The sequence below is a fragment of the Garra rufa genome, chromosome 3 (genome assembly GCF_049309525.1).
Source record: "Garra rufa chromosome 3, GarRuf1.0, whole genome shotgun sequence".
NCBI classification, from domain to species: domain Eukaryota; kingdom Metazoa; phylum Chordata; class Actinopteri; order Cypriniformes; family Cyprinidae; genus Garra; species Garra rufa.
In genome coordinates this window covers 34,622,110-34,636,642 of record NC_133363.1, presented here as the reverse complement: position 1 = coordinate 34,636,642, position 14,533 = coordinate 34,622,110, and the positions used below count along the sequence as shown (strand labels likewise).

At 36.8% G+C, this 14,533-nt stretch overlaps 3 protein-coding genes across 3 annotated transcripts; 2 read left to right on the top strand and 1 right to left on the bottom strand.

Annotated features, from left to right (window-relative positions):
• Window positions 1-2,791: 2,791 nt before the first annotated feature.
• LOC141331103 (C-C motif chemokine 13-like) lies at window positions 2,792-4,127 on the top strand. The gene is made up of 3 exons (XM_073835992.1): window positions 2,792-2,997; window positions 3,435-3,546; window positions 3,658-4,127. Exons 1-3 carry the CDS (start codon window positions 2,928-2,930, stop codon window positions 3,749-3,751), a joined length of 276 nt encoding a protein of 91 aa, XP_073692093.1. The 5' UTR covers window positions 2,792-2,927; the 3' UTR covers window positions 3,752-4,127.
• Window positions 4,128-5,316: 1,189 nt separating this feature from the next.
• Window positions 5,317-8,246, bottom strand: cfap184 (cilia and flagella associated protein 184). Its single transcript, XM_073837003.1, has 2 exons — window positions 7,132-8,246; window positions 5,317-5,725 (listed from the first exon to the last, which is right to left on the bottom strand). The coding sequence occupies exons 1-2, from the start codon at window positions 8,239-8,241 to the stop codon at window positions 5,384-5,386; spliced, it is 1,452 nt and encodes a 483-aa protein (XP_073693104.1). The 5' UTR covers window positions 8,242-8,246; the 3' UTR covers window positions 5,317-5,383.
• Window positions 8,247-8,517: 271 nt separating this feature from the next.
• Window positions 8,518-14,044, top strand: tada2b (transcriptional adaptor 2B). Its single transcript, XM_073837002.1, has 2 exons — window positions 8,518-8,804; window positions 10,863-14,044. The coding sequence occupies exons 1-2, from the start codon at window positions 8,535-8,537 to the stop codon at window positions 12,048-12,050; spliced, it is 1,458 nt and encodes a 485-aa protein (XP_073693103.1). The 5' UTR covers window positions 8,518-8,534; the 3' UTR covers window positions 12,051-14,044.
• Window positions 14,045-14,533: the final 489 nt, after the last annotated feature.

Here is a 14,533-nt window from a genome sequence, read left to right as displayed (position 1 = left end):
CCGGAGCAGTTCGCGAACCTTTAGTTAAAGCTGCGTTTAAACGAGGTGACCTACGGCTCGCTGTAGCATCCCAAAAGCGTCTGTCCATATTACATGGGTAAAGTTAGGCGAATCCCCCACCCGCCAACCAATTGAATTTCTGTAGGCGGGATACCGCGTTGTGACATCATTGCATCCGGAAAACAAACGCTGTAGTCCAAACGAGTCATTCGTTGTAGTTCTTGAAAAGGGATTTTTTAAAAACTAAATATCTCCGTTTGGAGTGGACTTTGAGATTTGTAACTTTGTAGATGTTTTTATGCCCAAACATACACACCACACACTGGCTAAAGTTCAAAAAATGAGAAAGCATAATAGGACCCCTTTAAGGTCATGCTTCCACTTAACTATTTAAAAGAGATACAGATATTTGACAAAGCACATTTTTTTTATTTAAGTAAAATGCAGATTTGCAGAAAATGCTGTTTACCACAAACACAATATTTATCCGTTATTTTGATTTCAAATCCACAAGTGCTTTTTCAGCATTGTGATCCTCTTTTATCACAGTACACTAATACAGTAACAGACATTTTCACGTTTAAACTCAATAAAAAACAACATATTATTCAATGCACTTGACTTCTAGATTTGTATATTAAGTTGCTCAAGCAAGTTGCAACACATTTAAACACAACATAGGGAGGCTATAGCTTCCTTTTCTAATTGAAATTGGGCTATCAAAAAATATTTTAATTAAAACTTACCACAGACAGAAACAGTCGGCTCTCATGCTTTTCTTTCGCATTAAATCTTAAATCTAAAAAACAATGCTTTAAAGAACTTTTCTGCCTGGACAAGTGCACGTATTATGTTGCCTGTTTCTTTAAAACTGCACTTTTCCTTATTTTAAACCTAGCCAAAAAGCCACGTGTTGACTGTGAAAAAGTGGACTTCATTTATATGCATTTATGGGACATTTTCGTGTCAATCCATGTTCATTTTTACAGCGAACAATGCGCTGTCACTTTAATTCAGCACATGCAGCGCTTGCAGCACAGCAAAAAATAGACTCTGCCGAAATGATCGCTGCTCTGCTGCAAACGCACTGCTTCTGGGACGCACTGCTGGCCTGCAACCGCGTGCAGTGTGAACGCTCTAATCCGTTAACATGGGTGCGGAAAAAAATACGCAACGCATACGCACTGCAGACGGAGTATGAAACAGGCGATGCAGAGCGCAGCTAAAGAACAACAACAAAAAAAAGAAAGCAGAAGAAGAAAACAACGAGCTCCCTCGTGCGGCTAATAGGTGAACTACACATATAAATTTTAATCAAGAGTATATAGCGCACTGAAAAATAGTGCTCGACTTGGCGACCCATACAATATTTCCCGCGACCCACTTGTGGGTCCCGCAAGACCCCGCCTTTGGGAATGACTGCTCTAATGAACCGGAGGTCTCCCCCGCTTACTTCTGCTTTGAAGAATAAGGTGAGTAGTGCATTACGATGCAAATTATAGACGAGGCCAGCTTTACTGTATGAAATAATAGAGCATATTAAGTTTTAACCCTTAATCTTTTTTCCTGAAACATGGCATCATTCACATTTAAAATAGAGTGTTTTCACGATGCGTCATTAATCAGCCATTTTGGCGGCACTGAACAAAAACAATGTCACTAAACTGATCGAAACTCGCATGTTTAGCCGTTTATTGCTGCTGAAAGTGGCCAATTATTGTCATGTTTTGAGTTAGACCGGGAAAAACATTAGTCATACTATAGACTGCCAAAAGTTATAACAAACCAAGGAAAAGAGTGCAAAAAAACTGAGGAACAAAAGGCGTTTGTGGTTGGTCCAACTGAACTAGGATTTCCAGGGCAAGAATCTTGACGTGTGTTTGTTTTTATCATTTCCAATCAGGTAAGTGAAATATTAGGCTAATATCTTAATTAATACTGCCTTCACGTATCTTTACCGCTTATTAACCTACTAACAAAATATTGTGCCCTTTCCTGCTAACTAAATCCTTCTCTATATGATTTAATAGCTTACACATTTTATATATAGTTTAGACAGCATAAATTAGCAGAACAAGGTATTCATTAGTACATTAAATGTGCAATCCATGCTGTTGTTTACATCTGAGTAGCCTATCTCCAATATGGCCGTGCATCTGGGTAACTGACCAAACCGTGATGTAAGTGCAAACCTTCTATCCACCTTTTTCTTCAACTTCCAGCTGACTTCCAGTTTATTATGCGCTATAGGGAAATAACTAAATGGTAAAACAGTTTGCTAGTGTGATCATAAGTAAGATAATACATTAAAATAATATGGTAAGACACACTAATTTGCAATATCAAGCAGCAAATCGAGTACAGCTAAAAATTGTTGAACACGGATGAGACCATAAGCCAGACCTATTAAATTTGAAAAATAGCTGCGCCCACTCTTAGGGAAGAAAAAGGTGGATACATATGGATTTGGAACTTGCAATTCCACACTTCTGCTGCTCATTAGAATTTCTGTCCAATCAAATGCTCTCTAGAATCTGAAGTGTCCCGCCCACTTATTATAAAACGCTAAAGCTTTTCACTCAATTACTATTTCCTATATGGTAAGTGCACAATATATAGAGGATCCACTCGGGCAAATAAATGTTAGTGTCACTTGAACCAAGGAAGCGCACACAGTGAGACTAAATAGCACACAGAGGGCCATATTAAATGGGCGAGATCATGTAAACAAAATGCTATTGGCTACTTTGTTTGTTTTTGACTCCTCGATATGTCCTGCCCTGACCTTCGATCTGTTTCAATGTTTCAATCTAAAATAAAAAACTGTTTATCCAGCCAATTCACGGTGGCTTTAAAGTCCATTGTAAAGTTTGTAGGACATTATTAAGTTCATATCAGCTTTATCTCGAGAAGAAGAATCTGCACCTATGCATCAGTATTATGTTTTTGTTGGTCTGCTGGTGATCACATTCCTCCAGTCTGCTGTAATGGGCAACGGTAAGTCACTGTATTACTGTAATACAAACTCAGCTTTATTATTTCAATAATGTGAATAAACATATAGAAACAAACCTTTATCTGTGTTTACTTAACCTAGGCTATTTTATTCTGAGTCGTAATCAATATCAAACAAAATTTGTCTAAAATGGACAATCTGGCAAAGCTTAAGAGTTTAAATGTTACAATCTATGATAAATTATTGAATTACATTATCTTAATAAGAAGAATCTGCAGCTGTTGTCTTCTTTTTATTGGACTTTTAGCACACACATACCTTCGGTCTGATGTAACAGGCAACCTAAAGCTTCATTATTTATTTGTTTAGTGGTGTGAATTGACATATGTCAAAAAAAGAGCAATTTGTTTATCTGGTAACATTTGTGTGTTTGATGTTAAAATACTAGTAAAAAAAATCTATTCATTTTTCAACACAGGAGTAAATACACCATCTGAATGCTGTTTTAAATTCTATGGGAGAAAAATCTCTGTCCATAAACTTGATTCCTACATGGAGACAAGAATGGACTGCCTCAAACCTGGAGTCATGTGGGTTTACATTTGTCATCATAATCATAATTTGTCAAGACAGTTGGATGGAATCCATTGTACTGTGTTAGATTTCTGCGTGGAGTAACTGTGATCTTTTCCTTTGAACAGTTTTGTCACAAAGAAGGGTCTTCGTTTATGTGCGGATCCTAAGCTCAGCTGGGTGAGGAATGTCATGAAAGCAGTCGATGATCGTGATTTTTAGTGATGCTGCTGTGCCGATAATCAGCATGCTTTGTTTGATTCTCAAGTCAAGTATTAGCTCTTCCTGTAATGCTCTGTCAATCTTTTCATTATTATGATGATAATTATGCATAATGTTTTCTGTTTGAGTTTAGTATTTTTTTAAGATTCTGCTTTAAATGCTAAAAGAATTGTTTTGCCTTTAACTGTAATGTTAATTTTACTGCAGTTTTACACATGTAAACGGACAACAATCACCCGATTCTTACCAGGATTACAGAAATGATTCATGATTTAGTCTATTTTTATATATGTAGGCTGAAGGAATTGTTTTTGTTTAACAACAGTTGTCTTGTATGTTGTTTTTAATTCCAATAAAACAGATCACAAACCCCTTATGATGAATTTTGTTGTAAAATCACATCAGCAGTCAACAACACAGCAGAGCTTATCCAAAACAAGATCAAATAAATCAAAACGGTTTGACTGACAGAAAACTTTTTTGTCTTTCTTCAAATGTTTTTAACGCTCAACTCTTAATGCATCATGTTTCCTTCTAAAGCATCAGTGAGCATTTGAACCTTCTGTAATAGTTGCATATGAATCTCTCAGTTGTCCTCAGTGTGAAAAGATGGATCTGAAAAGGTTTTACTGACAGCGGCATTATTGCTACACAGCACCTTAATCATTAACTTCAGGCAGTTTTAGTGCCATATGTGGTATTTTACCACATTATATGAATATTTTGAATCATAATTTCATGGTCTTTTTTTCTAAATATGAACATGCTGGCATACTAAAGAAACCCTTAAAATGTTTTTGCTCTACTTATCAAGACAAGTTTAATCAATGGGCCAATCAAAATCTAAAGTAATTTTTTTTTCCTCAACAAATGTTTGGATGCTGTTAATGCACCTCTGTAAAGCATTTAAATTTATATTTAAAAATGTATAAATATACACTACCAGTCAAACGTTTTTAAACAGTAAGATTTTAAATGTTTTTAAAGAAGTCTCTTCTGCTCACCAAGCCTGCATTTTTTTAACCAATTATTTATTCATTTTAATATTATACATTTTACTACTATTTTACATAACTGTTTTCTATTTGAATATATTAAAATGTTTAGCATCATTACTCCATTCACATGATCCTTCAGAAATAATTCTAATATTATAATTTGCTGCTCCAAAAACATTTATTATTATCTTGAAAACAGCTCAGTGTAATGTTTTCGGGTTTCTTTGATAAATAGAAAGTTCAGAAGAACAGCATTTATCTGAAATAAAAATCTTTTGTTGCATTATAAATGTTTTTATCATCATCTATTTTGATCAATTTAAAGTGTTCTTGCTAAATAAAAGTATTAATTTCTATACCCCCCATTTCATTAATAATTAAAAAATTCAATAAATAATACAAAGGCATCCTTAAAGTAGTTAGTCTAACAAAATTACATAAGTCATGTGAATAAATTAAAACTTGTGTTCTTTGTTTATTACGTGCTAACCTTAAAAAAAGAAAATAACTAAGATTCTCGCCAAATATTTCACTTTTGTAAATATTTTTAATGCTTTGCACATAGGATATGCTTTGTCGAGATACAATATAGATATTTAACAGAATTGCTGAAGGTAAACGTGCACCTGTGTTGTCACGGGCCCTCTGGTTTGCTCTGCTCGATCTTCTGCTTGACTCCAGCACACTTCAGCATGAGCTCAGCGTGACGTCTCTTCAACATCTCTAGTCTCTGCTGTCGGCATTCAGAGGCGTCTACCTTCTCCTCATAGTCCTGCAGCAGTGGGGTGTTCCCCAGCAGGCCACAGCGCTGCTGCAGATTAAGGTTGTCGGCACGCAGGCCGTCACGAGCTTGTCGGGTACGTGTTAGCACTTCACGTTTAAGAGCCACCAATGCATCAGCCTTTGCCAGTTGAGTGTGTTTGACCTTATTCTCAATCTGCATGAAATGCAGCTTCTCTTTCACATGGGAAATGCCCTGAAGTTGTGAGACAAAAAAATGCGTGAAATTTAAATTTTTAAAACAATATAGGTTGCTACATACAATGCATTTTATGGGTAATAGTAAACTTGTTATGTAAGGTCATTATATAAGCTAAGTCAAAAGTTTACATACACCTTGCAGAATCTGCAAAATGTTAATTATTTTACCAAAATAAGAGGGATCATACAAAATACATGCTATTTTTTATTCAGTACTGACCTGAATGAGATTACACATAAAAGATGTTTACATATAGTCCACAAGAGAAAATAATAGTTAAATTTATAAAAATGACCCCATTCGAAAGTTTACATCCCCTTGATTCTTAATACTGTGTTGTTACCTGAATGATCCACAGTTGTGTTTTTTTTTTTTTTTAGTGATAGAGTCCATTGTTTGTCCTGAACAGTTAAACTGCCTGCTGTTCTTCAGAAATATCCTTCAGGTCCCACAAATTATTTGTTTTTTCAGCAATTTTGTGTATTTGAACCCTTTCTAACAATGACTGTATGATTTTGAGATCCATCTTTTCACACTGAGGACAACTGAGGGACTCTATGCAACCATTACAAAAGGAAACACAATGAATTAAGCTGGGGTGAAAACTTTTTGAAACTGAAGATTAGGGTAAATTTAACTTATTTTGTCTTCTGGGGACAATGTAAGTATCTTCTGTAGCTTCTAAAAAATGAACAGAATATAATATTTAGGCAAAATAAGAAAAATTTACACCCCGGTCTCTTAATGCATCGTTTTTCCTTCTGAAGCATCAGTGAGCGTTTGAACCTTCTGTGATATTTTTTTATAATGCTTTATTATCAACAAAGAGCATGTACAATGCCATATCTCACAATAACAAAACACATTTTACACGCTTCAACATGAAGGAACAAGAAACAGTGAGAGGACCTTCTGTAATAGTTGCACATGAGTCCCTCAGTTGTCCTTAGTGTAAAAAGATGGCTCTAAAAAAACATTGTTGGAAAAATGCTGAGAAACCAAAGAATCTGTGGGACCTGAAGGATTTTTCTAAAGAACAGCGGACAGTTTAACTGTTCAGGACAAACACAGGACCCGTAACCAACTATCACTACAAAAACAACTGTGGATCATTCAGGTAACAGCACAGTATTAAGAATCACGTGTATGCTTTTGAACAGGGTCATTTTTATAAATTCAACCATTATTTTATCTTGTGGACTATATGTAAACGTCTTTTATGTGAGATATCTCATTCAGGTCAATTTTAAATAAAAATAAAAAAACATGCATTTTGTATGATTCTTTTTATTTTGGTAAAATAATTAACAATTTGCAGATTCTGCAAGGTGTATGTAAACTTTTGACTTTAACTGTAAATACAAATTAATTCATTAATAAAAAAAAAAAATTACATTTACCTGCACAGAGCAGGCAACCTTTCTTTTCAGCCTAAGTAGCTCCTCACTGCGCTCCTTCAGCTTGTCTTTAAATGTCTGGTTTTCTGTTTTGAGCTGCTCAAAGTCCATCAGCAGCAAGCCATCAGCGAGCTCCCGTTTGGATTTAAGTTCCGTCTCCAGCTGACATATTTTGTTCTTAAGCTTGATATTGTTGAGACACACAGATGCCAGCTTGTCTTCCTGCTTGAGTTCGTCTGCCTGTAGCTGCTCTACCTCTGCCAGTGCTGCCTGTTTGCCCACCTTACCACTCAGTGCTGTCATGGCAGCTTCATATTTCAGTGCAGCTAAGGATCTCAGCTCTTGCTCTACCTGCTTCAGTTTCTCTAAGCTCTGCTGGCGGAGCTCCTCAGTCCGCTGTTGGTGAAACTCTGAAGAACTGTGATGCTGCACTTTCAGCTCCTCTATGAGATCAATGTAATTTTGGTACTGCTCTTGATTTGAGATATCTTCTTCCAGTCTGGGACGTTTATCATCTGTCTTCTTGCTGAGGTATTCTGCGATTTTGGTCTGCAGCTGAAGATTTAGCTTGCTGAGCTTTTCACTCTCAGCCTCTAGTTCATGTAGCAGGTCCATATGTTCCTCATTGTTGATGTTGAGCTCATCTCCTTCTCCAGGCACTGTTGATTCATTAGGGGGGCTGGTCCTCTCATTTCCTGGGTCAGGAGCTGGAAGTCTGTCCTCCTCCTTTTCCTCTTCATCTTCAGTGTCCTCACGTGATAGAAGATCGTCAATCAAATGTTCTATTTCAGGACCCTCAGTGTCCTCCAAGGTCTCAGGTTCTATCCAATCCTCTTCTTCTGTTATCATATGTTGGCCAAACTCAGTTTCATCTATCTGTGGTTCTTTTGTTTCAGCAATAGACACATCTTCTTTCAGGACATCCATTGAGAGCTGTGAATCCTGCTTGACCACATCATCCTCATCACCTTCTGAGATATTAGGAGGTTCGGTTTCATCAGTTTCTTCCTCCTCAACTTGGGCACTTGCTGCCTCTGGGTCCTCAGAAGTTTCAGTGTTTTCCACCTGTGTATTTTTTTTTCCATGTTTTACCTCTAATGACCCCTCTTCCATTTTTTATGGTTGAATTTACAAAATATTATTTTAAAAATATATTAGTATTTAAAAATTAAAAGTAATTTCTCTTAAAAAGCAATATTTAGCTCATGAAATACGCTTGGCTCCACTATTCTGTGTCCGTAATGAAGTGCGTTCTTGTTGCCATGGGCACCCAGAGAGCCAATCACAAGCATTCGCTGTTTCCTTATTAATATTAATGAGACGCAGCGGCGTGACCGGAGATACTCGACTGCGCATGCCCTGCCCCGCGCCACTGCTGCTTCCAACAACAAGCGGTAGTAAGCAATATGGCCGACCTAGGGAAGAAGTACTGCGTGAACTGCCTGGCAGATGTTACGAATTTGCGGATTCGCTGTGCCGAATGCCAAGATATTGAACTTTGTCCGGAGTGCTTCTCCGCGGGTGCCGAAATCGGCAACCACAGACGATGGCATGGCTATCAGCAAGTTGACGGCGGACGCTTCTCGCTCTGGGGTCCAGAGGCAGAGGGAGGATGGACTAGCAGGGAAGAGCAGTCGCTGCTCGATGCCATCGAGCAATATGGATTTGGTAACTGGGTACGATTCTCAAATGAGCTTTAATAAACTTCTTTTGCATTGCCAAATGTGCACTTTAAAATAAATGGTCATGTTTAGTCTGCAACAAATGATGCATTGCTTACATGATAAGAAACTTAGGATAAATAGTTTTAAAGAGTCAAGCAGGTTCCTTAGGTCTGTGGTACATTTTGGCTTATTTAACCCAAAAATGAATTTCAGAAATTAATTTTACAAACGCATTTACGTAACCACTGCACAATATAGTGTTTCCATAGAGAGAACAAACTGTACTTTGCACTATTACTGAAACCAGGTGGTTGTGTAGTTCATTTATATTTGCATTAATATATTGTATGTTAAGAAATAATATTAATGTTTGTAACTTTGATATTAGTATGACATGTTATAGGCTTAGTTCACCTCAAATATGAAAATTCTGTCATTTAGTTACCCTCATGTTGTTCCAAACCCATAAAACTTTCGTAATCTGTGAAACGCAAAATTACGATATTTTTAATGAAACCCAATGGGATTTCTGTCCCTTAGTTGAAAGTCCATGTCACCAAAACTTTTAAGCTTCAAAATGTTCATAAAAAACATTGTAAACATCGTCCAATACTATCAATCAGATTAATCCATGTCTCCCAAAGAGACATAGTTGCTATCTTCATTTCAATTAAATTTAGTTCAACTCAATTTTATTTGTGACCCTGGACCACAAAACCAGTCATAAGTAGCACAGGTATATAATAGCCAGTGATACATTGTATGGGTCAAAATGACAGATTTTTCTTTTATGCCAAAAATCATTAGGATATTAAGTAAAGATTCCGTGAAGATATTTTGTAAATGTCCTACTTTAAATATATCAAAATTTAATGTTTGATTAGTAATATGCATTGTTAAGAGTTTCATGTGGACATCTTTAAGGGCGATTTTCTCAATATTTAGCTTTTTTTGCACCCTCAGATTTCGGGTTTTCAAACAGTTGTGTCTTGACTAAATATTGTTTTATCCCAACAAACCATACATGTATAAATCACAATAAAAAAATGCCCCTTTTGACTCCCCCTTTGTGGTTTAGGGTCACATTTGTATAGGGTTTTCACAATAAAAATCGTTGCAAAGTAGCTGTACAAAAAATTAAAATTTCTACATTTCTGCTATATTTAGTAGTAGCTTATCAGTGGTGACTATGTCAAGTTGATGTCCATATGTCAGAAATGTACAGTAAAAATCATGGTATTAATGGCATGTAATCCAACAGACGGTGAACACTATTAGCAGTAATGATTATATGTTGCGATCAAATTTATGGCAGAATTTGGTCGTTTTTAGTTTTGTTTCAGGGTTGGCATCATCTGAGGTCCTCTGAGGGGTTGACATCACCTAATCTCAGGTGTTTGGTCATTTTAGATTTTCTTAAGGGTTGAATGCAGACTGAAGTTTATGTAATTCCTAGTTACCTCGGGATGCCAATCTCATGGCAGAAACAGAGGAGCCAATATAGATAAAATTAGCATAGCTGCTGTTCAAACCAAGCAAAACTTTGTGATATGTGACCCTGGACCACAAAACCAGTCATAAGTGTCACTTTTTCGAAATTAACATTTTTAAATAATCTGAAAGCTGAATAAATAAGCTTTCCATTGATGACTGGTTTGTTAGGACAATATGGCCGAGATACAACTATTTGAAAATCTAGAAATTTGAGAGTGCAAAAAATCACCTCTAAAGCTGTCTAAATGAAGTACTTAGCAATGCATGTTACTGATATTACTAATCAAAAATAGGGAATTTACTAAATATCTTCATAGAACATGATCTTTACTTAATATCCTAATGGTTTTTGGCATAAAAAAAAATTAATAACTTTGACCAGTACAATGTGCTTTTGGCTATTGCTACAAATATACCCATGCTACTTCCGACTGGTTTTGTGGTACAGGTCACATATTAATTTGTGTTTTGTAGATGAATGACTTATGGGTTTGCAACAACGTGAGGGTGAGAAAATGTCAAAAATGTATTTCTGAATGAACTAACTCTGTATCCATGTTCATTTTTGTGTGTTAGGAGGATATGGCAGCCCATGTGGGTGCATCACGCACCCCTCAGGAGGTCATGGACCATTACGTGAGCATGTATATCCATGGGAATCTGGGCAAAGCCTGCATCCCTGACAGCATCCCCAACCGCGTGACCGACCACACTTGTCCCAGCGGGGGTCCGCTGTCTCCTAGTTTGACTACCCCGTTGCCCCCACTAGACATATCTGTGGCAGAGCAGCAGCAGCTTGGATATATGCCGCTTCGTGACGACTACGAAATCGAATATGACCAAGAAGCAGAGAAACTTATCAGTGGCCTGTCTGTAAACTACGACGATGAAGATATCGAAATCGAGATGAAACGAGCCCATGTGGACATGTACGTGCGAAAGCTTCGTGAGCGGCAGCGACGCAAAAACATCGCTCGTGATTACAATTTAGTGCCTTCTTTTCTGGGACGGGACAAAAAGGATAAAGAGCGAGAACGACCAGGTGGGACAGGAGGGGTTGGGAGCGTAGGTGGAGCAGTGGGATTGGGAGGTGGTACCACTATCATTCCGACAGGGTCGTTGGGTTCCTCTGCAGCGGCAACGCCGAAACGCAAAATCACCAAGGAAGAAAAAGAGCAACGGACGAAACTACGCGCCCTCTGCCAGTTTATGCCACAACGTGAGTTTGAAGAGTTTTTTGATAACATGCATAAAGAGCGCATGCTGCGGGCGAAAGTTCGAGAGCTTCAACGGTATCGCCGGAACGGCATTACGAGACTCGACGAGTCGGCTGAGTACGAGGCGGCACGCCACAAACGGGAAAAACGGAAAGAGAACAAAAGTATTGCTGGGTCGAAGAGAGGTAGCAGTGGCGGAGGAGGAACGGCCGGGCTTGGAGGAGGAGTTGGAGCGGGAGGCGGGCTTGGTGGAGGTGGAGGAGTCAGTGCCATCAAAGAAGAGGGGAAAGACAGTGAGTTTTCAGCCATCGAGAACCTGTCTGGTTTTGAGCTGCTCTCCGATCGGGAGAAGGTACTGTGCAACTCTATGAACCTCAGTCCCACACGCTACCTGACTGTCAAGACTATCATCATCAAAGATCATTTACAGAAAAGGCAAGGCATTCCTTCGAAAAGCCGGCTACCCAGTTATCTGGACAAGGTGCTGAAAAAACGGATTCTGAATTTCCTGTCAGAAAGCGGCTGGATATCCCGAGAAGCCTCGTAATGACTGTCCAAGAAAATAATGACTGTAAATATATTTTTCTACTGTTTTATATTGCATCTCTGACAAGCCTGCGAGAACTAAATGACTGCAGGTGCCACACTACTGGATGTGGGCCTTCAGTCAGTTTAATATGTCTGTCTAAGATCTCATAGGAACATAAACACGGTTCTGGTACATACTCAGTGTTCATAGGGAGCTTTCCAATAAGATGTCCTGTGTAATACATCAGAATATACCACAACAGCCCATTATCTCATGTTAAAATGCCTCTTGAATGTGATTTTGAGTGGTGTTGAATGTTCCCTGCCAATAGAGTATAAACAGAATGTTTAATATTGTACAAAGCAGATTTTTACAATTGGTTTCTTTTGTAATAAGAAGGAAATTAGGTCAGATCTTTGTTCTGCTTGCCAAAAGTTTAAAGTTCCTGTGTTCCAACCTGTATTTGCCTGTTTCAGATATATTTTGTTGTGTCAATTGTGGGAATGTGAGTCATATGAAGCATGCTCCATATTTAAATGTTTGATTTTTTTTTTTTTTTGGAGTTGACCTTTGTGAGGTTATGTTACTATTGAGCATGTTTCAGAGGCTCATGTTATAAATGGCACACACCTAATCACAAATGGAAAACATTTACCACGATGCTCCTGTTTCAAGAGGGTATTATTCTTGTTTTTTGATTAATGTGAGGGTTAAAGTTCAGAACAGCACCAACATGTACACGATTTATAAGCTGAGACTGTATGTTACAACTACATACTACGTTTTTATTTCATTTCAAATGCCTTGACAAAATCTACATGCAATACCAAATCTTAGATTACAACTAAACATATTTTTCCATGATTTTTAATGTTATTGTCGACTGCTTGTGTCTACCCCAAAGCTGTAGAAAACTTAAAAAAAAGCACTGTTCAAAGGTTTCAAAATTTTACATAGTTTTGAAATGTTTAATATATTAAGAGGCAAATAGAATAGATAGGTGCAGTATAACTTTTAGCCATTTTTTTTTATGTATACGATATTGGAAATAACTGTTTAGTGTAAATCTGTTGTAAAGACCAAGGTGGTAGTCCTCATCGGTCATTTTTGCCCTAGATATTGGTACGTACAAGTCCCGTAAACAGTCGTCCATAGTTGGGTTTGCTTATGTTGTGTGCCTTGAAGCATATTTGCCCTGGTTGATGCTTTTTATTCCTTTTCCTTGTAATTAATATTATATTTTAATATTAAATTGCACCACATCAAAATTGTACAAAGGTTAAGGTTTGTTTTAGGTGTCTGCTTGATTGTTGTTCTCCACATTTCTGATTTTCAGACATACACGTGACTAAAGCCATTAAAAGTAAATGTGCACAGTTGTACTTGGATGTAAACTTATCCAAGACATGTAGGATACTGGCTGGGAGCATCTGATGAATGTAGCTATAAAGACACTGTGTTATATCTCATAAAACTAGGAATAAGGAAACTGTGGAGCATATGCAGAGGGGTCTCTTTTTTCAATAATATTCTGTCACTGCCTTTTTGTTTCATTTGTATAAAGGTGCTTACATTTTTAGAAAGGGTGAAAGGGTTCATCTTCAGGTCGTGCTTTATGGTTATAGGAAACAGGATCACTGGTTAAAGTCATTCTTCAAGACTAGTCATGTTCACCAACATGTAATTGTTGATTTTGAGGAAAATTGACTATTTAAGGGTTAATATTCACAGTCAACATTCAATATGCTATTTCAGAGAGTATAATTATTTTTTTAAAGAAAATGTGAACGGGCATATGAGACTGAAAATGACATCCCAGAAAGACACTATTGCGAGTACGTTTTTATAGTTTTTTAAAGACAATGTGACATTTAAAAATGATGAGAGGAGTTTTTTTTTTTGGCTTAGTTGTGACTTGAATGTTTTCTGGTAAAATAGTCAATTTGGAAAGGATCATATTTGTCAAAATGTTGAGTATGTGGAAAGTATTTTATTGCATATGTCATGCTATTTCCTACTTTGTATTAAAGTGTTGAAATATAACCTTTGTCTATTATTGTTAAGTAAAAAAAAAAATGGCTCCCTTGCCTATAACCTTTCGTATCAGAAAGAAGACAATCTAAATAGAATCTGTAAGAAAACTGCAATTTATATCCACATACACTATCAGTTGATATACACAAGATTACAAAAGATTTCTATTTCAGATAAATGCTTCCGGACTTTCTATTTATCAAAGAAACCTGAAAAAAAAAATCTATTTCAAAAAATGTAAAAAATTTCAACACAATAATAAATTAATAAAATAATAAATTACATTTTAAAATAAATTTAAATAGAAATCAGTTATTCTTAATAGTAAAAAATATTTCAAAATTGTATTAGCATTGCTGTACTTTGGATCAAATAAATGCATTAAAAACAAAAACTTTTGACTGGTAGTGTATATACACTATATTCTTTCATTTAAATAACCTAAATATACCTACACTCTTGTTTTA